The sequence below is a fragment of the Megalops cyprinoides genome, chromosome 3, assembly GCF_013368585.1.
Source record: "Megalops cyprinoides isolate fMegCyp1 chromosome 3, fMegCyp1.pri, whole genome shotgun sequence".
Classification (NCBI taxonomy): domain Eukaryota; kingdom Metazoa; phylum Chordata; class Actinopteri; order Elopiformes; family Megalopidae; genus Megalops; species Megalops cyprinoides.
The window spans coordinates 11697070-11721236 of NC_050585.1; the positions used below are offsets into that span (position 1 = coordinate 11697070).

A 24167-nucleotide genomic window follows, 5' to 3' on the forward strand; every position below is an offset into this window, starting at 1 on the left:
TCCTTGTTTCATTTCTGTCGGAACTATAATCAATTTTAATTTAAAGGGGGGGGGTGGGGGGTGGGAGTGAGGAGGGGACAAAATAACCCAGCCGGTGACAGTCAAACACCCCCCCCCACCCGGGCCCCGTCTGTTAAATGGAGGCGAATTGGTGCTCCCGAGGTGGCCGGGGAGGCGGATATGGGGAATGCGGATGTTATCGGCGGCGGGTGTCGCGGCCGGAGCTGAAGAAAGGGTATATGATTTATTGAAGCCTCTCTGCCTCTGTTCTCAGTCGGGAGAGTGGCTGTGGCTGCAGGAGACTCAGTGCTGCTGCAGTGCCACACGCACTGAGCATGTGCCAGAGCTCCCGGGCCCAGCCAAGCGGGCTCGTCGCCGCGGCCACAGCCAGCCTCATCCTGGGGCTGCCTCTCTGCACGGGAGGGGGAGGGGGAGGAGGGGGGCATAAGTGGGAGCTTCAGGGCGTTATAGGTTTTTTTTTTTGTCACCACCCCCCTTTGGGGAGACTGCATGTTTTCAGTTTTACAAGGGGTTATAAATCCTTCCATAGGAAGGAAAATTAATAAAAAAAAATAGTAATAATAGTAACTTGATATTTTGATGAAATCTGTTGTTTTAGCCTGTAAATAATCCCCCCCCCCTTCAGGAAACGGTGGTAACAGTAATGCTGCAGGTACATTCTACACCCTTATTCCCCCTCCCCCCAACACTTTGTGTTTCACAGCATTACGAGGTGATAGGTTTCATGGTATGAGCCTTAGCGGGAGAACCTTTGCGCTGCCTTCTCCTCTCTCCCACTGTGTTTGATTTCATAACGGGGCGTAGTGTCACAGAGCTATTCCTTATTTTATCCAAATCAAAGCTCTTCCTGCCTATATCATTTGCTCTTAGTGTTTCTTTTATGTGCTTATTGATTCGTTCAGAACAACTTCTGTAGCTTACGTTTCAACACATCCAGCTATAGCTGTAGCTACGTTATGTCCCTCTTCTGTGCCCAGACTCTTCGTCTTTGTGTTACTCTGAAGTGTCTGTGAAGCAGCCTTCGTTTGCTAAACACCCTGACAGCTTTCAAAAACTCCAGAGCCATAAGCTGTGTAAGCCTAAGTCATTAAAGTGTTCCATATACAGATGGAGTGTCCCTTACCTTAGCCTATTAATATGCAAAAACTCTTCTTTTATTTACTGCATGGTCTTTTGTCTGTCCTCTCTGGGCTTTGCTGTGCTTTTCACAGCTGTCTAGATTTTCAAGCTGTTGCTGTAAAAATTGTAACGCATGATGTTCCTCTGCGCAGGATATCCCACCAGTTCAAATGAATGAATTGATTGCATCCTTTTAAGTCATTGTGATTTGACAGTCGATTTTTTTCCCCAGTTGGTATCCAGCTGCATCTGTCTCAGTCTGGCTTCTCAAGTTTGATTTGCTTTTTCCTGTTAGTATTGATTTTGTGGTATCAGTTTTCTCATTTGACATTGCTAAGCTGTCGCCATTTTATTCTCTCTTCCACAGGACTGTATCCAGCTGAACCAGTACAAGCTGAAAAGTGAAATAGGAAAGGTGAGTACATGCACAGTATCTTAATTACATATCTTGGTATGTTTATACACACCAAGTTCTTCTAATTATTCATATATGGCAGTTCAAAATTTTGTCTTTGGGATCATAGACTGCACGTACTATTAATGTCATGTAGTCTGTTTAGATTTGTTTGTTTTTATACCTTGTTTTATGTTGTTCATGCTTGTTTCCACAAGCACAATTATCATTAACGCCTGTCCTTACTGATTTGACTTAGTATCGATACACACTGCTGTGTAATCCCTATATGCAGTAATACTGCATATATGCAATAAATGCAGTCAATAAAGCCTTACTGTCACTGGGCTGATCATCAGTTATATAGCCATGTCTTTATGTAGAAGATGACCTGTAGATGTACATGACCAGATTGTTGTGGGACCCCATTACCAGTACTATGTTTGTTTAAACAGTATTACTGTCCTCTAGACAGCAAGAAACTTTGACTTTATGGTATTTTTCTGAATGATAAATGATGAACTTCAACAAGCAATAAGCAAAAGGATGCTTTCTGTATCAGTTTGTATTTGCACAGTCAAGTTGAATCGTTCAGTTCTTAACAAAATCATGTCTATGATTTGGCCTATGTCATATCCTCTGAATGCTGGCCTTGAAAATGTAACATTGGCCCAAATTGAAGGAGTACAGTTTCTATACTCTGTATTTACTGTCATCCTATCTGGAAATCTACAATCTAGGCTCCTCCTAGGTCTCTTCCTGATTTTCATTCATTTCTTATGCTCACAGGGCTCGTATGGTGTGGTGAAACTGGCGTATAACGAAGATGATGACAAGTATTATGTAAGTCCTCCTGTTCCATGAATGATTGGCATTCTCCTGTTGGGCGCTTTGCTGCTCTTTATTCTGTTGTTTGGTGCTGGGGGACAGTGCTGTCCCCATCCTGGTGGCCTTTGTTCCTCTGGTGTTAACTCACATGCAACCTAAACAGTCTGCCCCCACCCCCCTCCCCTGCCCAGCCGCCCTAATGTTAGTCACAGCACAGTAGGACAGGGGCGTCTGTGTGGTTGCACACACAAGGTCAATATTTTGCTGGGCTTCAATACGTAGAACGGTCCATCAAGAAGGTTTGAAAGAGCAGCAGAGCACATGTGAAGAGTTGGAGAGACCTTGGAGAGCAGGGTTTGAGTGGCCTCTCATTCTTCTTTTTTTTAAGGCAGATTAAGAATGATTAATCATTTACACCTCTCCACGGAGAGGAGCGGCATGGCTTGAAATGTTAATTGCATGACTCAAGGCTTCTCCGTCCTCGTTGTTTTGTTGATTTTTGAGCGGAGAGCGAGGCGCAGACCTTTGTGCGCGACGCTGACGCCTCTCATGCCGGATGATTATGTAAGACGAGAAATATGCTTCGTCTCCATGTACCCACTCGCGCTGACGAGAAAATGGCTTTTAATTCACGGACAGATTGCATGTTATTACAGCTCGTCAGCCCTCTCTCTGGGCCCTAACAAAGGAGTCTGGCCAAGCCTGTGTAGGTAGATGAGGAGGGAGAGGGACGGAGAGTGGCGGGGTGTTGGGGGGGGGGGGGGGGGGGTCAGGAACCCACTACCCTTAATTGCACTCTCTCAGATAGAAACGCGTCTGCGCTGTTTGACGCAGCGAAAAAGGTGTTCGGGGAAAGGGGGCAGGTTTGGGTAAAGCCTTAAGAACAGCACTTATTGTTTCAGCCCTGTAGAGACTCAGCATGCGCCCACTGTGTGGGACTCATTGCCAGCACAGTATAAGTATATATAAGCGTATAAGCGCTGTCCTCGATCAGTGAATGCTGCAGAAAGGTAACAAAGAGAACATTTTGCTGCTCTAAAGCTAACAGAGCTGTGAAGAGATTAGCCATATTCACGCTCCCTTCACTAGATCCAGCCAGGCGCTCAGGTTACTAAACTGATGAACTGGGTATGAGAAGGAGAATGCTTTCGGTTGTCTGTTTCATAGATCGGAAAAACATCATTGGTCTCTAAATGCTTGTATGGAGTCTCTTTATCCTCCGTCTACTTTCCTACACCCACAACATATTAGCCACTGATTTGTCTCGGGAGCAACAAGCTTCACTTGCCTAGCGCTGTATGCACACGGGGGAACGTTCAGATTAACTGCAAAGCAGCAAGCCGGAGGCATTCACTAATTTGCGGGTTTCTGTCCTTGTTTACAGTCTGTCTTTGCAGCCTTCATTTTTCTTTTTTCTTCTTCTTTTTTCTGCTCTTATTTAAACTGCTAGCAGTGCTGTAACCTAGTAACAGTGCTGTGTCTGCCGTGCTTCCAGACTGTCACCAAGGTCCGCTAGATTTGTTACGTTAAAACTACCTTGCCAGGGCGGCAGGATAGCATAGAATGGAGATACTAATTAAACTAGAAACTGTGGTTTAAAACACAGTAATTGAGGGAAGTTTTCAGGTCAGAGCATCCCTGTCCGTAAATCTGTCCATCTCGGTGGACCCGAATTGCTCTGTCTGGATCTTCCCCTCCCTCCTCCCAAAATGGAGCTGCTCCCCAGCCTCCCGTAGGATCTCCTCCATTGACTAACACTGCCGTCCCCACACTCCGCTGTCCATGGTGCTGACAGGGTTTCATGAGCAAACCACTGAACAGGGGGATCGCCTTAGGTCAGACTGTGTTGTGAAGACCTCGTGTTACATCGCTGAAATCTCAGAGACTAGCTGTGAATCGAGCGTTAATCTTACAGATCACAAGGCTAAGTTGTACTGTGTTTCTGACTGATAAAAGTGAGTTTTTGTGAGAATTTTGCAAAGCTGTGGTTGGCATGAGAATATATTTTTGTATAGAATAAGTGCAGAATATGCAAAGTCTTTTTTCCAAACAGACCTGAATTGTCTTGTTGGTTTAGAGCTGCTGCTGCTGCATATTCTTATACAGTCCATCACTTTCCCACAGCCAGGAAAATCACGACATACATTTTAATCAAGGGAAGGGGTGTGCTGTCAAATGTAAATCAGTGTGTCTGAGTTGCAGCACCGGGTTGATATTAGTAATCAACTGCTTCCTTTCCCAAGCTCTCATCCTGCACGTACGTTAAATATTCATGACTTCACTGTGTGTTGATAAGCAATTCTCTCTTGTAGCCAACAACACGTGGAAGCCTCATCTCCAGAAAAGTTTCATAAATTCTGTGGCATAAATTCAGCAGTCAAACACCAATACATCTTATGCTTATCATCTGCACAGATGTTCATAGATTACAATTCTTTTGCACGATTTCATAGTTTTTACTAAACTTTGATTACCTGTAAATGTGTGTGTTATTAGTATTACAGTGGAGTAAATAAACTGGTGACAGTTACTCACAAGAACAAAAATCTTTCTTAGAAGATGAACGGCCTTCCGTGTCATTAGTGAATAACATTTGAAGTTTCTAAAACCCTTGTTAGAAAATTTAAATACCATTATTAAAATCGCTCAGATGCTTTCAACTGGTTCCTATTCATTAAGAAACAAAATATAGTCTGCAGGTGCAGGAATTAACACCTAATTAGTCTTTTATTTGAGAAGTTAATGAGCAGTATCTGTGAGATATGTTTCAAAGCACTTCTTCAGGATAAGCCATGAAGCTGTTTTCACACAAAGGAAAAAAGCCTCCTCTTATGGTAGCTGTTGTGCAATGGGTATATATATTTCTTTGCTTAAGGTGTCTGGTATCTTGTCCTCTTAAAATGGCTTCTTTTAACTTGTCACTATACACAGGTACCAGTGTGGTGCTTTTGCAGAAAGGGATGTCTTGTAGTGTGTGGACAGCAGAAACACATCTCCAATCCGTTGGTGAGATGATGTGTATATTCCAGGGGTGGCTGGCCTAACCCAGAGCCAGAGTGTACCAGTATCATTGTAAGGGTCACGGTCTAAAGATTTTTTTTATTTTTTCCCCTTTATGCAGCTCTGTTTTGAAATTAGCAGATGTATACTAGGCTCATCTCACCGTGTCAACCACTGCTCTCACACAGGAGCGCTGAGGTGAGAGGAGTGCAATCTGTGGATCCACTCACACGCAGCCCACAGCTATTTTTCACACTACAAGTCACCCAGCGTACTACAGCAGAGGGGGTGATCATCAGATTATAGGCTCTACTCTGCTGATGTCAGCCAAGCAACTCGCAGGCGCCCGACGAATTACAGCGTGCCCGAGGGGGGTTAGATGAGCAACCCCTGCCGACACCCCCGCCTCTGTCCCCAGCAGAATGAAGCAAATTTGATCCTCTGTTGTAGGCTCCTTGTCATCAACAGCTAAGGTCAGGGCTGGGTTTGAACCCGGGCCATAGAGCTTAGTTCACGCTCAAAGCGAGCATCACTTAATGGCTTGGGAGCCCAAGATTCTACATTTTTAAATTTATTTTAATCTGTACTGTTGTCAGAATTATGCGTAGTTGTATCAGCGGTAGGATTTTCACTCACCTAGAGTGAACCACAGAGCAGTGGTGGAGACAACTGCATGTCCCAGTAGTGCAAAGGACCCATTTTCAATGCAGATGAAGAAACGCAAGTGCAGATTATGACATTCATAATTCAGTGTTCCTCAGATGAGTTCCTGCTGCCATTTTTAAGAGACACAGAGCAAATGAAAAATGCTGAAAGAGGGAACGAGAGACTAAGCTGGTACATGCGCGAGCCCATGATGGGGTTCCAACAATGGTTGTTAATGTGTGCTGTTGCCACCACGGTGGGTAAAAGCGAGGGATCTGTGGGCGAGTGCGCTGTTGAACGAAGCCCATTTTAATCAGTTCTATTAGAGAGTCTGTACTTTGGCCATCATCCACATTTTAAGCTTCCCTGCTGCAGTCCCCTACATTAAGCCCCGGCAGTGCTGCGAATCTTAAGCCTACAATTAGGAGGAGAAATGAATCAACTGTGCCAATAAAGAGTTTATGAAAGCTTTCTGTTTATTAATGTGGAATTCCAGGAAATGCAGGAAGTCTGATCATTATGTCATACCGCTGAGACATCGTGCAGTAAATGTACCCACCATGTAAAATCCTTCTGTAATGCCATGAAGAGTTAAGGAAATCTGCGTAAGAGTAATGTTCATTGCCTAATAAAAGAATAGCCACTTAAGAAGTCTTTTTGCGTTGAACAACCATGTCAAACTTCAGTCTAGATTACCCACCAGCCAGAGAGTAATACGAAGGATATGTAGAATTAAATGTTGACTTTGAGCCAAATTTGGCACTCTTTAAATGCCTATATATACATATCTAAACATGGCTCCAAGATGTCAGACAAGATTAGACCGTCATCTGATCCAAGCAAGGGCCATGTAGCTCCCAAAGCCTTGCCCTCACAAAATCCTTCCACTATTGCCCATATTCTGTGAGGGTGTGACTGGATGCGCAGCACTGTCACTTATGAAGCCGATAAATGTAAGGGCAATGCTTGGAGTCATCAGATACTTACACGAAATAAGGGAAGAAAAAAATGACTTTCACACTGCAAGTACGCAGGCTGTCTCTTCTGTGACCTTTCTGAAACCACTGACCCGATGTAGTACTGCGCTTCGCAAGCCTGAGCCTGTCAGTGTTATCAGCCTAGCATTTTTTCCTCATCAGGGCACTGTTCCAAAAATCTGTTAAGCAAGTCCCTGCTCCTCCTTTAAAGGCCACCGTGTGAAGCGCAGATGCCTCAAAACAATACTGCAGTCCAACTGTGATCTAAATCAAAGACAGTTTGAGCCTGAGATGGTTGTATTTGAAAATAGATTGGGTTTGCGGAGGAAAGAAACTGGAAAGCAGAAAAAAAGGAAAAGAAAGGACAAAAAGAAAATGACCTTTAGACTGAGGAAATCGTATTTTCAGGTTATTTCAGGCCTTTCTCTCACACTGTCCTGAAAACATGTCCATGCCTTGGTGGGATACCTTTTGTCCACGCTGCATCTCAGCGAAGCACCCCTCCAGTACAGCAGCCTGTGAGTGCAATGTCATCCCTTTGAGAGGGACCTATTGATTTCGGTGAGCAGAGCATCATAATATGCTGATGCCAGAGTCATCAGGCCACCCGAAGAGAGAGCTGCCAGCCCAGGATTAGGTGGATCAAGATTGCTGACACAAAAGAACAGGTCTTTTTTTATGTCTTGACTCATCACCATTAAACTTGCAGGAGGAGAATCTGAACAGCTGAATGCAATAGCATTTTAACAACGGAGGCCTCTGGCAGTCTGGTTCTCCTATGCAGTGAGTTAGCCATAGGTCAGATTCACCAAAAATATCTGTGGAAAGTTGTTTCTCACGAATGTTATTTCATCTCTTCAGGCAATGAAAGTTGTCTCCAAGAAGAAGATGATGAAGCAGTATGGATTTCCACGTAGGTGTTGTTTTACAGTTTCATATACGTCTCCTCTCATCTCTTTTCATTTTATTTAGCATGCCCCAGTTTCTTGCTTGAGTGTATTGTTAAAAAAAAAATTAGTTAAATTAGGCCTTTTTGACATTGATTTATCATCATTAGTGGGTTGTTATTTGCCTGTAATGGTAGCTTAATGAAAGTGCTTTGGTTGGGTTGTCTATCACAGGTCGTCCCCCTCCCAGAGGACCTAAAGCAGCCCAGGGGGAGCAGGCTAAGGTCCTGGGGCCTCTGGAGAGGGTGTACCAAGAGATCGCCATTCTCAAGAAACTGGACCACCTCAACATTGTCAAACTAGTGGAGGTAATGCACGGTCTCTATGGCCATTCCCTTTCAAAGGAAAATGAGAGCATACAGAGGGGTTTGCCCAGCACTAGAAATGAGAGATGTTATACCTACGGGGGACTGTGGATATACTGGAGATCCACAGCTTTATGGGCTTCTTTCAAGCTAAGACCGTAATTACTGGAGCCACTCGTTGGATGGAAACATTGGCTCCCAGGTGTCAATCAGCGGCTGATTCAAAGGTATCTGTAAAATCCTCAGGACCACAGATCTCCTCTACCGAGAGTGGACACCTCTATTTTAGGTCATGCTTTCAGTGCTAAGCAATTGGTTAAGTATATCTGTAGGTATCGATTTTCTGATCCTAGGTTACACGTATGCATTCCAATCCAGTAGCATTTCTCTCCAGGGTGTTGTTAGAAGTAGAGCATAAAAAACAGGGCAGTCCGTGGAGTGGCGGTTAATAGCTGGTGGGCATGGAGAAAGAGCTGGGGGGCTGGATGACCTGAAAAAAAGGCTTCTTCTGAAGAAATTCCTGATTTAAATAATGTTACTTCATCCCAGACTAATAAGCTTAGTCAGTTTGCTGTGAGCAGCGTGTCGTGAAGACTGCAGATGAAGCAGAGAATAGCACTGCATGTTGAACAGTAACAGTATATTATTCTGTCTCCCAGAATGCTAATCGTCAACTGGGTGAAATCCCACTTGTGCTGGCTTTCATTTGGCTTAAATAAGTAAAGAAAAATCGCATTGAGATTCCACTCCACATTCAAAAGGCAGCGGAATTAGTACATGCCGGTGGCAATGTTCTGAACGCAGTAACATATTTATGGCGTGTTACACGCCTTACACCTCTTACACTTATTGTTTGGGTGAATTTGCATAATATTTTTCAGCACACAAGCCAATAAAACTGCCTGCAGTTCTATCACCTTACTTTGAAACTTGAATAACATTCTTCTCAAAAGTTAAGATGAAAATGAAATGTGTTCCACATCCAAAGTCAGGACAGACTCTGGGGAGAGACTCTAAAGGAGAAGAAATGGAGACTGAAAAAGCGATGAGCTCATTTCTGTCTGCCACACCACCCTCTAAGCCATTGGAATATCATAGATGAGTGGGTCTTATTCACTACGCTACAGTTGTATCTGTTGTAAATTGAACTTCCCCAGAGGGAAAGGCTCTAGATACAGATCAAAATCCCTCACGCTAAATTCATGGGACTAGTTACCAGCGTGTAGGTGTTTTTCAGACTGCATTAGAATGTGTTCATATCGAGGGGATTGAGTGCTCGATATTAGCTCTCCGGCCATGCTGATGGCCATGCTGTCCATGACTGCTGCCGGTAATTTCGAAGCATTTTCAATAGCAGTGTTTAAAGGGCTTCCAGCCCACACCACCCCCTTCTCCCTTGGAGTTTGATAGTCTCTTAAGCTCCGTTTCCCAAAATGTGCTCCCTGGCCCATGCAAAGGTGTAGACATTACAAGTTAGTCATTGTTATTAGCTGCATAATGGAGAATTTGAGCTGGAACGCTTTGTTCCTTGGGTTAAACTCAGGCGGGATTGAAAGCGGCCGCCTGGAACGCGTCCCTCAACAAAAGGATTTTGAGGATTAGTGACCACAGTCCACGACAACGAGACGTCCCCCTGGAAATGAAGGAACACCTCGGCGTCCTTCTCGTAGCCTCGCCAGAAGACCCTTCAATCAAGTCCAGACGCTGGAGCAATCTAACAGTAATTAAGAGCCTTCGGCAGGCCGTGAGCGGTGAATGGGCAACCCGTGGGTGGAAGGATACCTTTAGGGTACCCACTGCTGCCTGTCTAATGAGTTTGGATGAAGGTGGACCTCCATTCGATATTTTTCCTCTGCTGTTATCCCACTGCAGCACTTTTTGAGTCATCACTCAATTTCAGTTTCAGGCTTGTTTTAATCAGGTCATTTGTAGCATGTCTCCTTGAGGAGAAAAGAGGTTGTACTGCCGGTCTTTTTTTCACCCCTTCATACTCATTGACAATCCAACAATCAGATTTTCCGTTCGAGTGTGAAGCTTGAAGCACTACTTTGGCGTGACTAGAAGCCAACCGCTGACAAAAATGTGACGCATGATTTTAACTTCTGATTCAAGTGTTGCTATGTACTTTAGGCTTTGGAGATCAGATTTTGACTCGGTAATCAGAGTGGTACATCATTCATGTGCTTAATGGAGATTAAGTGGACAACACAATGGCAGGAAGTGAAGGATTTTCCTGCATATTACTTGTGATACAGCAATGTCATTATCACAATGAGAATTGAAAGTTTCACTCTGATAATTAAAATAACGTCCACTCTCTTTATCCCAAAATGACCGTAAACATTGTTGTTGCAGGTCCTCGACGATCCATCTGAAGATAACCTTCATATGGGTGAGTCCCCACCACAATGGGACCTACAGTTTTCTGCACATTATACCCCACTGCATACTCGAAAACACTTCAGTGATCCAAATCATGGACTGAGGAATCCGAAGACATATTATTGACATATTATCACAATTGGAGCTCCAGGGGAATTGCCTGACGCCTATAGGACCGGTCCAGCTCGCAGGTTTCAGTGTGTTAGATGGACTAAGACGTTGGAGGTGTCTTGGAGCATGACAATTAGTGGAAGAATGTATATCAGAATGGGTCCTTGTTTACAAGTGGCAGAGAGCTTCTGCTACGGGGTGTGGTTGCTAGCCAAAGTGCTATTTAGTTGCTGAAAGCTTGTAGAGCTTGTCAGAATGAGTCCGGAAGCATCATTTCAACCAAAAGGATGTTAGCGCTTATGACGGATTAACGGTATTGTCATGAATAGTAACGCATTTTGCTTCGTGTGTTTGTTTGTTTGTTTCCCTGCAGTATTTGAGCTTATGCAGAAAGGGTAAGTGCAGCGTTTGTCCTTATGTGCGCAATTAACGCCTGACCTTTTCCGCCCGATATTATTCACTACTCACATCTGACGTTCTTTCTCTGCTTGGTATGGTACCATCGGTACCGCTATAAAGGGATTAATTATGTGCTTGTGCTTTCACTTGACAATTAATTCTTTTTTTTTTGCTGGCCTTGCTGCACCTCCCAATTTAGTTACGTGTATTGTTGGGTATTCTCTGGATTTCCTGCAGACAGAGAATGGACTCTATTAACTGCCCAGTGAACATACTTATGAAGACACAGTACTGTCCGTGCCTGAACCACATGGTGCAGGCAAACTAGTTTGCCAAAAGTGAGCTCTGTTAAATTGAAAAATGCTAATCCAGTGCCTTTTTTGACATTAAACAGAAGTGATGGATGAACGGTTATCTGATCACCTGCTTCTTGATTCGCCACTGACATGATGAGAATAGATTACATTTTGTGTCCTTAAAAAATGGGATTTCTATCCCCAAGTGAGACTAATTCATTTGCTCTTTCAGTGCAATCAGTTCCATGCCCCTAATATTTTTAAAGCTGTAGCAGCAGTTAAGTTAATCGCAAGGCCTACAATAACATGTTTTCAGTTTTGAAGGGACAGGGATGTTATGCAGTGTTGCCAATGAGCTGCCAGATAATTCAATTATGAGTGCACACTGCAGAATTACTTTAAATCACTGAAGCTAACTTATGCCAGAGTTTAAATAACCAAGTGTTTTGTGTTAAGTATATTACACACCTCTTGCCTTGTCACACTTTACATTTACCAATTGTTACACAGTTTGTGAGGCATGATGTTTTAGTCAGGCAGGTTACCCGAATACACAGTGAGTGTGTGCATGTTTGTCTTCATTTTAATGTGTGTGTGTGTGTGTGTGTGTGTGTGTGTGTTACCATGTTTATGGCATGCACATGTACATGATAAGTACTGCGGTGGTGACATTGGCACCGCCCCCGAAACTCTGGGCTGTCACTCTGTTGACCCTGTTGTCTCTCTCAGTCCGGTGATGGAGGTCCCCTGCGAAAACCCTTTCTCAGAGGAACAGACTCGCACCTACTTCAGAGACATCGTCCTGGGCATAGAATACTGTGAGTCCTTCCTCACCTTCCTCTCTTTTCAGAACAACACTGGAAGAGAGTCAGTTTGCAAATGAAATATGACTAAGCACCACGTCTCGTGGGGAGATGGGAGAAGGAAGTTAAAATGCTGTAATGAGCTGTTTTTCATTCAAAAACGCATAAAGAACCCATCTCTCTCTTTCGAATGAGTCTTCTTAACAATGAAAGTCGATTTCCGTCTCCATTTTATTTTGTAAATGTTTTTTTTTTTCCTCCTTTGTTTCTCACAAATGGAGAAGGCGACAGAAACTTAAGGAAGATTTAGTAGGCGTTAGCAGGGTCTCAAGTGTGCGAAAAATGTTTACAACTTTTCCGGCTTATTAAAGGGAAGCAGCTGAATATTTTTTCACGTGTCTTAACTGCATGGGCTGTCAGCTACCCTGGCAGTGGGAGAGATGGCAGCCAGCCGCCTGCATGGACTTTGTTTTTTGTCTTAACTGAAAGCAGCTATTCATGTCCTCCGGCCATCGCTGTGAGTAGGGTTTGCACTGAAACAAGTGCCATTATCCCTCTCCATTGGCTTACGCTTCAGAGGTAATCAGAGCTTAATTTCCACTGAGGTAAAATTATCCAAAACTGCATATCAACAGGGACCACCAGCAGGAGGGTGTGCATCAGTGTGCCTTGTAATATGTGTAATATGTTTGGCTATATAGAAGTGTACTGTTGCACCATCAGAAAGCTGGTCATCAAGAATTGTGCAGTTAAGAAAAACAATCTTTATTCTCTGCTATATTTTTTGTATTTTGGAGACATTTAATAGTGGCCCTCCAGAACCAATATCACCATGATTTCTGTGTAGTTTTTTTTCCCTTTCAAGCTTCTTTATTTTTATTTTTTTTAACAACCCCCCATCAACAACAATGAATGTAATATTCTGAATGGTGCAATTTTCTGAATTGTGTTTAATCTGAGTTCTTCAAAACCCAAAGGCACCACTTATCTAATCAGGCTGATTATTCTCTCAATGGTCCGAGATGACCCCTCTCCCTACTCTTCAGTAATAATTCGGAGGGAGGAGGGGGTCAAGCTGGCGAGGCCACCTGTGCCGGCTGATTGGAGATTTAAATTGGCCCTCACTGGCTGTAATCGCTGTTTGACAGGGCTTGATTCGAAACTTTCCTGCCCTTTCTCTCAGTGCACTATCAGAAGATCATCCACCGAGACATCAAGCCCTCCAACCTGCTCCTAGGGGACGACGGCCACGTCAAGATCGCCGACTTCGGCGTCAGCAACCAGTTTGAGGGAAACGATGCGCTGCTGTCCAGCACGGCCGGGACCCCTGCCTTCATGGCTCCCGAGACCCTGTGTGACAACCGCAAGAGTTTCAGCGGGAAGGTGAGGAAGCCGCCCTGAGCGGCTCTGCTTGGCGCTCTGCCTCAGCCAGACCTGCACAGAGTTGTACAATGACTTACATTACATTATTGTCATTTAGTAGACGTTCCTATCCAGTGCAGCTTACATAGGTTACAACTTTATCCATTTATATAAATGGATATATACTAAGGTGTTTTTTTGGGGGGGGCTGAGTACTTTGCCCAAGTGTACAACTGAGTTGCCCCAGCAGGGCATCAAACCGGCAGCCTTTTGGTTACAAGCCCTACTCAGTACCACTACACCATCCTTTTTCGTCACCTAAAAACAACAGACTGAAAACAATGGCTCATGACGTTTACCTTTCCTTGACTTAGAGTGAACAGGAATATGTATATGCCTGGGCACCCTGAACACTTATGTATTAACGCGGTGGTATTCGCGGTGGTTTATCTTGCGACTGAACGCCTGCAGAATCTCAACAGGGCAGTTAGGCTCTCTGCAGCCCGGGGCCTCAGCGGGAGCCTGAACGCTCGCGGTTCGGTTAGAGGCAGCCGGTGTGGAGAGCGCGCGGGGGCCGGCGCATGAGCACCGCCCTCTCCCGCATGCGCCGGGGCCGCTGGATTAAAGCACACTTACTGCAGCAGATGCTGCCGAGAGCTGAGTGCACTCAGAAAGGAGAGCCCGGGATGGAGATCATGAAATTAAAATGAGCTGGGAGAGCATTCCTTCGCGGACGTTGCCAGAAGGTAACGGCTGTGCAGTATCCGTTTGCATGCTTAATAAAGAGACTGCCAAGGGGCGGCAGATTACCCAAAGCGTTGCTGAGCCAGAAACAAGGATGAAATGAAGAATCTCAAAACCTTTTGCCAGCTTTCCTGGATTTAATGTTTTTTTTTTTCCTTATGCTTGTAATGACAAATAGGCAATTAATTTAAGGTGCAGATGCAGAGAAATGTGTCCGTATGATTACAAAATACAAAAATGGTGTGTATGTCTTATGAAGTGGACTGAACCAAAAATGGCATTAAAAATAGATTGTTGTCTGAAACGCTGTGAGGAGCCTCTCTGATGAGGGAATTGCATTGAGATTTACCTTAACTTTTGTTAAGAGTCCAATTGCAAATGGATGCAGGGTGTTGGCACCGTACCCCGTAAAGCCCAGTCCACTGTTTACAGTGTCATCCATCTACTGGTCAATACCTGCTAAACCCGTATGGATTTTTACTCTATTGCCAAGCACCGGGGACATATTGAGATGCAGTGAAGGAAAGCATATTTATGTGGAAAGAGTGAAATATTTGGACTGTGAATAATATTGATTCAAAGCTTGTCCTGAGGCAGTTTCACAGTGAACCAAAAACACAGAGCGCAGTACTGCAGGGAACCAAGCTTTCTCATGCAGCCAGCATTACTGCAGTACCAGTAATAAGCACAATAATGTGCCAGATTTCTCTGTCCTAACAGGCTGGAACTAAAGCCTCCATCACTGCAGTAAACTTCTGCTGCAATAGCTGAGTGCTATGTGCTGCATGCTGTCTTAGGTATAGGTATGTGTACATCATTTGTATCATTTTTATCTGTATCCTGTGTCATTTATGGTCAGTAAAGTCAGCCCAGAGCTTTTTACTTATCTGTGCCCATATACTGGAGAGAGATCCCCACTGATCTCACCTCTGACCTGGCCAAGTATTTTCAGTGTCAAACTTCAAAGCTATTTTTTAATGCCTTCACTAGGAAAACCATTGTTTGAGCTCAAACTGAAATTATTTTTCAATAAAAAAAAAAATTATCGCTGTGTCTGATCTTGAAAGTAGGTTTTGATGACACATATTGCTGTTCATCCAAAAACAGGATGATTCAGTCCTCTTTGAGAAAGCTGCCAGGGCCACAGAGCTGTTCATATTGGGTCGCAAATGCTCATTTTCCGACAGACGGGGGTATATCATTTCCCCATTTCCACTTAATGAGGCACGGCAAGTTCAGAAACGACCGGTTCCTCTGGCACCGCAATGCATACGGTGCCATATTTCCTCACTTCTCCTCCAGAAAATCAATGGGCCTATTAAGTCATTGTGACCTTGTCCACCCAAGACGCCCCCCCCCCCCACCCCCCACCCCTGACTCCTGTTGTCTGCCATGACGGTCGCCGTTCAATCCAGCGGTGCCTTCATTTCGCGCGATTAATGAAGCCCATGCGCACGGACACGATCTTGCCTGAATCCGCCTCCTTTAAGGCTGAAGAGTTGCTGTTCCTCTATCTGCTCCTCTGTTCTGCGCCATGACGGCTCTCCGCCGCAGAGAGCGCGCCTCGCTTCGAGGCGGCGGGGGTCGGCAGGGCAGGCGGGGCCCGCTCCATCAATCAAACTCTCCGCTGCCCCTCCACCGTCAGCCGCTGACCGCTGAGAGCCGCGGCGAGGAAATTACCGCGTGCCTCCGAGCTCACAAAACAAGCGGCCGCTGCTTGGAAACCGAGTCAGATCTGTTTATTCTTTTCACGCGTCTGCTGACGTCTTCTTAAAGACAGTGTTTTTCAGTGTGAGAGAAAGCACACACATACAAAAGAGCGAGTTGCTAGCAAGGCAGAGACACTCTTACCATTTATGTACAGGACATATAACAGAGAGGTACAAGTATGAAACTGTGTTAACGACAGCAATAGCAACGGGACCTGGGTTCTGCTTCGAGAGAGTAAATCTCCTGGAAAGAAGAGATGAGTAAGAGTAAGTGATGAGGTCATTATTCAAGGTAACCTGAGACTGGGAAATTTGCCATTGCATGTAGAAGCACTATCTCTAGAGATCTGTCCAGATAACAGGTCTGTAACTGACTGTCCCATGATGCTGTTTTCCAGGCCCTGGATGTATGGGCGATGGGAGTGACCCTCTACTGTTTCGTGTTTGGGAAGGCAAGTTCGCTGTTTTAAATGTTTTTGCTGTTGTTTTTGTTCTCTTCTCGCAGCATAATTGAAGTTGTTTGTTTCTTTGAGGGACTATGCTTACATGCATAAGTACAGGTACTCTGTCTGTATGGCGGATATCCTAATTCTCTCAGCAGAATTGCCTGCAATACAAACACATTGGTGAAAAAGTTGTGCATCTCACCTTTTTATGTTCAGTGTAATTAAGTGTTCTGTCTGTGTTTTTGCTCTCAACAATACCTACTGGCAGTAATGGTGTTTTCAAAGATTTGCTACCTTTTCATTACTAAGGCTTGCGTGGGGGGTGGGGGGTTGTGCTAAAGTGTTTACATGATGGTAGATTAATTACCTCTAAAGATGCATTTATAAGCAGTGCATTTCGTGTCTCGGTACATTGAGTGTGTTTTTCTCTTCTCGTTTTGACAGTGCCCTTTTATAGACGAGTACATCCTCGCTCTGCACAATAAGATTAGGACAAAACCTGTGGAGTTCCCCGAGACGTGAGTGACTTTCATCACCTTCATCAAACCCGATGGCTCCAGCGGTGGATCCCGGCGGTTAGCGCCGGCGGGGGGCGGCCCCGGGTGCTGCTGGGAAAACGAAACGTTCCTCTGTCGCGCAGCCATGCCCGCGCCTCCGAGCTCCCCCTCCCCATCCGCTCTCCGGGGTGCCTCTGAGACCAGAGTGTGCTCAGATTCCGGCTGAAGCCGAGCCAAACATCAAAAACTCAAGAATCAAACGTGGGTGCAGGAATATGGACCAAGGGCGGTTTTAATTGGATGAGATGTGTGCTGTGCCAGGCACCCGGGGAAAAAATGAGAAAAGCGCAGATTTAAAAAAAAGTGAATGGCAGATGAAGTATTACTTTTCTCTGCTGTTGTCTCTCATCCTGAGTGTGCCGTGCAGATCGGCATACTCAAATAATAAACTACAGTGCATTCCAGTCATACTTTGGGTGCTGAAAACACCATTAGAAACTGCAGAGAACAGCTAGCATTCTAGCACACATATGCTTACTACAGTTTACATGCCCATATCTGTTCTGTCTTTGCAATGAACATGTGTTCTCTGCTGGGCAGTGCAAAAAGGTTCCGTCCTCATGCCTCATGCATGTTATGTGCTGTTACAGTGTGACCCTTGACGTTTTAGATAGCACCCTGTACCATGTTGACCTGTCAGTGTCCTGAAAGTGGCTTTTGTTGGCCCTCTCTGTTCAGTTTTTCATGTGCCATGTCCATATCGTTGGGCTGTTGCAGGCCAGCCATCAGTGAGGACCTGAAATCGCTCATTCTGAGAATGCTGGACAAGAACCCTGACACGAGAATCACCATCCCAGAGATCAAGGTGAGAGGGGGACTGACTGCGTAAGGGCTTCTATGGGTGTTCATGACCAACACCATTTCTGTCGCTTAATCACTGCGGCAAGAGATGGCAGAGCCCACACCAAAACTGAGGGGTGCGTACAAGTTACTGACCGACACACACTTCTGTACATGTTTTGTTCACCCAGAAGATCGAAGTGCGACTCTGACAGGGCCCGAAAGTAGTATTTACATTGCCTAGCTGCAGCTTACATTCCACACTGGTGACAGCTTGGCTTCTGTCCCCACCTGACTCACTCTGCACTCTCCAAGTGCCAGATACTCATCCTGAGGAGCAGAGAAGGAGACAGGGCCTCGGATGGAAAGCGCCGGACGCAAAACGCCTCGCGCGCCGCCGCTGTCAGATGTCGCGTTTGCGCTCCCTCGCGAGCCACGAGCTGTGGACGTGAGCTAATTAGCTGACTAATTGGAACGGCGGAACGACTTTATCCCATGACATCACTTGAGGCTGTTGATTTAAGCAGACGTGAAACCCGGGTGGCCAGAGGTGCCAAAAACAAACTGTGGGTTCAGGGTCGACGAGTCGGACAGTCCTCTTGGCGATCCTTTGTTCCTCTGTGCAGCACGCTGGTGCAGAAGCCTCAGGTCTTTATCGTGTCTACCCCAGCCCAGTTCCACCACAGGTCTCTGTTTGTTTTCAATCGCTGGTCTGATCTGGTGAAGCTCGTCTCATTGGTGCCCGGTAAAGCAGTACAATGCACAGGGAGAATCACCGGCGTTAATTAAAGCAGGACCTCACACACCCTCCATCTCAGAGCAGGCAGATCTGTATCTCAGACAACGGGGGGAGGCTGGTAAACAGGCAGGAATGATGGATGCCTTGCCAGCCTGCTCCTGGCATCAGGCCAGCCTCTCCTCTCCTCACAAACAGCAGATGTCCCCTCTCTGCAGTGTGTGTGTGTGTGTGTGCGAGAACTGCAGTGTTATCTTTCTGTGCTCTGTCCCAAATAGCTGCACCCTTGGGTGACTCAGAACGGCACTGACCCGCTGCCCTTGGAGGAGGAGCACTGCACCGTGGTGGAGGTGACGGAGGAGGAGGTGCAGAACTCGGTCAAGTTCGTCCCCAGCCTCTCCGCCGTGGTAAGTCAGGAGCGCAGCCCCGCGTAACCCCATTCAGCGTCTGCCCCCGCGGTTCTGGAAGAGGAGCCGGCCCGGTATCGGCCCAACGTCCACGTCCAAGTCCCGAACGGGCCCGAGCGTGTCTGTGTCTCTGGCGTCCGCTCCGACTGTGGGCTCCCAAAGTCAGCGGCTGCGCGGCCTCTTTAATGAAGGCTTGGCCTGCGCGAATCTCCGTGCGCTGAGCGGGGACTCTGAGGAGAGTGGGAGGCAGTTACACCACAGCGCCACTGACCCGGAGGGGGGGCAGGGGGCCGGACTGGAATTCCCAGCCTCTGTCACTGCGGCGGAAAACTGGAGTCATGCAAGCCTGATGTCATCCCACCCCAGGTCCAATTACCTTGCCAAACACACAGTGCTTTTCGAGCTCAAAATCTGCTTCAGCTTATTTTAGGACCGCTTGGCTTTTGGAAATCAACAACTGCTGCTTAGTCTGGGTAGATCAAGAAAGGTATATCAGGAGGCTGGTACACTACTTAAAGTATTGCTCCCCTGACAAGATTATAGATTGATCATGGAAAGAATGATCCTAGCAACATCCATGATACCAGACACACAGTGTAATGTGTTACAGATCACCTTTGGTTTAATGAGGGCTCCACGCCTCCCAGAGCAGAGGCTTTGCATTTGAACAGAAGCCCAGGGTCTGCTCCTGGCTCCTGTGGGTTTGCGAGAGTTCTGCTCTTGGCTGCGGGTTGGCCACAGAGTCTCTCAGTGCAATTGTCATACCCGTCACGGCCAGCTCTTAAATTCAGCTCCTTCCTCCTCAAAACACTCCTCCGTACTGAGTGACAAGTGGCGTTATCCTGCTTTCCCCCTCTCCCATTGCTGCAGAAATTGTCCACCTACGCTAATCGCGGTAGAGGCTTCAGAGCGGTAGCGCAGCTCAGATCAGATTGTGCCGGTGCAGGTATTTCTGCAAAATCTTAGGTCATGCTGTCTGACTGCCAGCGTGTTGCATGGCCACATGACTGAGGAGTGGCAGTTTCACAGAGGGTCCTGGCTCTGTTCCCCGCCACAGATCCTGGTTAAAGCCATGCTGAGGAAGCGCTCCTTCAGTAACCCCTTCGAGTGTCCGAGCAGGAGAGAGGAGAGGTCCATGTCCGCCCCCGGGAACCTGCTCATGTAAGTGCCGACCCCTCCGCCTCGTCCAAACCCTGACCGCTTGGTGTGACTGAACAGCAAGACACCTCCCCACCCATACCAAATGCATGTCAGCACCTCTCCACCTGAGTAGCAGTTTATTTGAAGGGCTTGTTTGTTTTGTTAGAAAACTATTAATAGATAATTATGGCTCACTTATTTTTTACATAATATATACTTCATAAATTGAAAGTAGTTATTAAACAGATAGTGAGCATGCAGTAAATAGGGAAAAAAATTACCAAGCTATTTACCATTAAATGCAGCTGAGTCATTTCCTGTCTTATGTGATGTACAAAAAAACAAAATGCAAATCTAATAAGGTGTTAAGTGCTTTTTAATTATATTCACTTGTTTGAAAAAATAGGTTGTACATCATTAGTACACAACAATGCATCTGTCTGTTGAAATAGGGAGAACCCAATCATTCAGCCGCACAGCTAATTTGTGTCACCGTGGCGCTGTACGGTTCTCCGAGCATACCCTCTTCATGTCAGAACACATCAGTATTCGGTACTTTTCCTGTACTCAGAAATGTACCCTGCTGTCAGCGAAGTGCAGATGGAGCTATGCTGTGGCCTAGTGTCTGACTTCCTGTTCATTTCATTAGGTCTAGTGGTCAGAAGGCATGCTGTGTGTTGCTGTAATTTATCCTACTCCCACTCAGTAGACAGTGCAAATGGGATATGTCAAACAGGCAGTATCATAACCGCAGCTGTGTCGCTCAAGAGGTGGAGAGGTAGAGTGTGGTGCGACATGGCCCTCTTAGGGGTGCACTTAGGGGTGTCTTTCTTTTCAATTGCCAGAGCGGGTTCCTCCCTCACCTGTCCTGATAAACGGTGTCCACTGACCCATACACAGACACAGAGGAAGAGGAAGACTCTCTCCAAATGCTGAATTCATGTTTCCTAGCCTAATTCCCATGCATCCATACACCCAGAGACGCCCCTGCCACGCTCCATCCATTTAAGCCATGTCCATGATCCAAGCGAAAGGTGGTTCTGAGTGCCGCTCCACTCCTGCGGCATACGCCCACCGAGCAGTGCAGTGCTTTGTGTTGGTGTCAATCAATAAGTGCTTGTCTGTATTTCATCGGATTAGACACTCCACCGAGTGCAGAACTAAATCCAGCAGCTCAAAAAGCTTACGAGTCACTTAAGACGTGCATGTGATCTTTCTGTGGACGGTTATTGACGTTGAAAGACAGTTTGCAGCCCGTTTTGAGTGCCGGATAATGGGGAATGCTCCGGCCTGCCATTGTTGGGAATTGATCAGTGAATCTCCGCTCTTGTTTAGACTCCCGATCTCTAGATGCCAATCAGCCTTGCTGTCCTTGTGCGATGTGTTTTTCGTGAGCGTTTGGCACCTCCTGATGAGTTGACAGGAAAGCCCAGACCCGCTCCCCGGCGAGGCTCACAGCGGAGCCGATGGCGCAGGGCTTTGTTTTCCGTTTGAGAGAAGGGGAGCTGTGAATTCACCGGGGCATGTGCAGACCTGTGGGGTGTAACACTGCCCCCTGCTGGGAAGTGCTCAGCACTGCAGAGCCTGCAGCTGTCCTTCTCAGCTCCAAAGGTGGCTCTCTATCTTTTAAACCTCTGACTCTCAACACTTAGACTCTTTTAATTTCCATACCATTAAATATTTAATATCACTTAGATGGACATTCTGCTCCTGGCTGCAGATCCTTGAGATGTGCCAGGTGCCAGACCTCTGATGGAATCTGCAATAATTTTGCAAAGTATGACTGCTGTTAGAGTAATGAAATGTATCCAGGTCATTTGAACCTCTTCATTCAATTACTAAAGAATAACTAATACCTAAAAGTATAAGCGAAGGCAGGGAATAGGTATTAATGTAGGCAACATCTCTGTGCTGTTACTAGCACACCTGAATACAATGCTGTTACTAGTAGCACCATATACAAACTGCAATCTATAGCACAACAAGGGTTATGCAATCTTTCATGTTTACTTGATTTTATCAGGAGGTGACAGACATTATGAAATGCACGGTTGTTGCTTGTACCTTGGCTTACTCGTATGTAAGGCAGTCTGACATATTGCCATACTGTAAACAAAATACGAAAGGCAAAATTTACACTTGTAGTAGCTGAAGAGGATCGGTGGTTCTCCAAGCAATATTTTTGGGTAGATTAAGATTATGAGCAACTGTTCTGACAGGAGATTATATCACATTACTCCTCTTGCAAAGCTTTTCTTGCAAGCCTCAACCATTCAAATGGATACTGAGCTAAACTGGTCACAGGTGGCCCTTCAGATAATGATAATGATGATGATAATGGGTATTCAGGCACCTAGCTTGCTTACTTTGTACCATGTATGTTGTTGCAGACAAGTTATTCGAGCATAGTGTTTAACTTTCAAGAGTAGCAGGGCAAGAGGAGTATTTGTTTACTCATTGTAGCGGTACAGTGACGTTTGCACATCTTGCAGTCTTGCTCTCGGGTGTAGTCTTGACATAGAGCCTGTGGTTTGTGATGTCGTAACTAGGCTCAGAACATCTAGCTCCTCTTCCTCTCTACCGCTACAGCTTCCTTTCAGTTTGACCCCTTTGTGAAGCCTGGTTCCACCCTTCTTTCCATTCACCCAGCTTTGGATGAATGCAGCCCCTCTTTTTTTAATCTGCTCTTCAGTGCAGCTCTGCCTAGATTCCCTTTGAGCATTTTCCTTCCTAAGTCACTTTCTTCTCCACAGTTCAATTTTATAAAATGAAGAGATGGACAAAACGAACTACTGTACAAAATCCTTTCTCTGTCACGGTCGTTTTTACATCGCCTTCTTTTGAAGAGTGCTTTATACTCTGTGTGATAATGATTGTGTGAAGTACAGTGTGTTCTTCATGCTGCAGCAAGAAGTGGCCTTATTGGATCCCTTCTTAATCATTAGTTTTGAGTTGAATATGCACATTTGTCAGAAAATGTGTGTAACATTGTGTGTCTAACAGGTGTAAGTTAGTGAAACAAACACATGGCGAGACCAAGCTGTATGTTAAGATAATATATATTTTTGCAGTGTCTACCTTTTAGCATGTTTCTGTGCTGTATTGCAATATGTCTGTCAGAATGTGGCCATGTCCCTCACCTGAAAGCCAAGCGTGAGAGCAGTTGACCATGTTCGAGTAGCAGCGATGGCTTCAAGGGGCTGCAGTTTTGCACACACTGTTGCAGATTTAGCTATGCAGTATCAGGGCGAGCACGGTACGGTACACCAGCTGGGGGAGTGGAACAGGCTAATGGAGGTGCTTGGCGCCAGTCAATGACACAGGAAGTAGGTGCAGGAGATGAGTGAGGTGACGCCGCTTCGATTATAGCTCACCCCCCGACCTTTTTTCTTTTTTTTTTTTTTTTTTACCCCACCATGTCCATCTCACAAAGGCCTCTCCCCTGACCTGTATCTCTGTTGATATTCTCCTTTTCCTCCATTTGTCTGCTGCAGGGACACCTGGCTGTTCCGCTCCTCTCTAAAACTCCACCCCTCATTAAGGTAACTGTGTGATGTGCCGGTGCGATGTCAACCCCTGTCGTCCTCTGCTCTGTGTGCTCCCCCAAGAGGAAGGGGAAATGTAGGGGGGGGTCGTAGAAGGCGCTCTGTGTATCCCCTGTGATGCCTGTGGTGTCGTCTCCCCCGTGTGTTTTTGACCGTGGGTGTCGTTAAAACTGATTATCTGTGCCATTTATAACTCTGGTATTGTCTGTTGCACCCCCCTGCCCCCCTGCCCACCCTAGCAACTTAGTACTTACCATGGTATCAGAGCACAGCTTATCCAAAATGCTGCATCTCCTGTTCTAATGACTGTGTTAGAGAGAGATTGTCAGTGTCTATGAAAAACTAATCCTGATCGCCTGAGGGGCATCGTTACAGTTGTGGAGTGAAGGAACCAGGTCATGTTTTCTCCACTGGTTTGGCAGTGTTGCCTCCAGAGGGTTTCTCTGAACGAGTGTCCTTTTCCAACCTCCTTTCCAAAGTCCTGTCCCCAACAGACTCGTTCTACTCTGATTCT

At 45.9% G+C, this 24167-nt stretch overlaps 1 protein-coding gene across 6 annotated transcripts in view; it reads left to right on the forward strand.

The window, feature by feature from the left end:
- camkk1a (calcium/calmodulin-dependent protein kinase kinase 1, alpha a) overlaps positions 1-24167 on the forward strand; it is a 64682-nt gene that overhangs the window by 34351 nt on the left and 6164 nt on the right. For 5 of the 6 annotated variants that reach the window (XM_036523366.1, XM_036523364.1, XM_036523367.1 and 2 more), the window contains 14 exons: positions 1508-1555; positions 2324-2377; positions 7846-7897; positions 8106-8239; positions 10592-10628; positions 11103-11124; positions 12154-12242; positions 13411-13610; positions 16441-16494; positions 16933-17006; positions 17763-17850; positions 18840-18968; positions 20026-20129; positions 23603-23650. In XM_036523366.1, coding sequence (XP_036379259.1) covers positions 1508-1555; positions 2324-2377; positions 7846-7897; positions 8106-8239; positions 10592-10628; positions 11103-11124; positions 12154-12242; positions 13411-13610; positions 16441-16494; positions 16933-17006; positions 17763-17850; positions 18840-18968; positions 20026-20129; positions 23603-23650 — 1133 coding nt within the window. The remainder of the gene's footprint in view (positions 1-1507; positions 1556-2323; positions 2378-7845; positions 7898-8105; positions 8240-10591; positions 10629-11102; positions 11125-12153; positions 12243-13410; positions 13611-16440; positions 16495-16932; positions 17007-17762; positions 17851-18839; positions 18969-20025; positions 20130-23602; positions 23651-24167) is intronic. The other variant, XM_036523369.1, reaches the window with a different exon arrangement.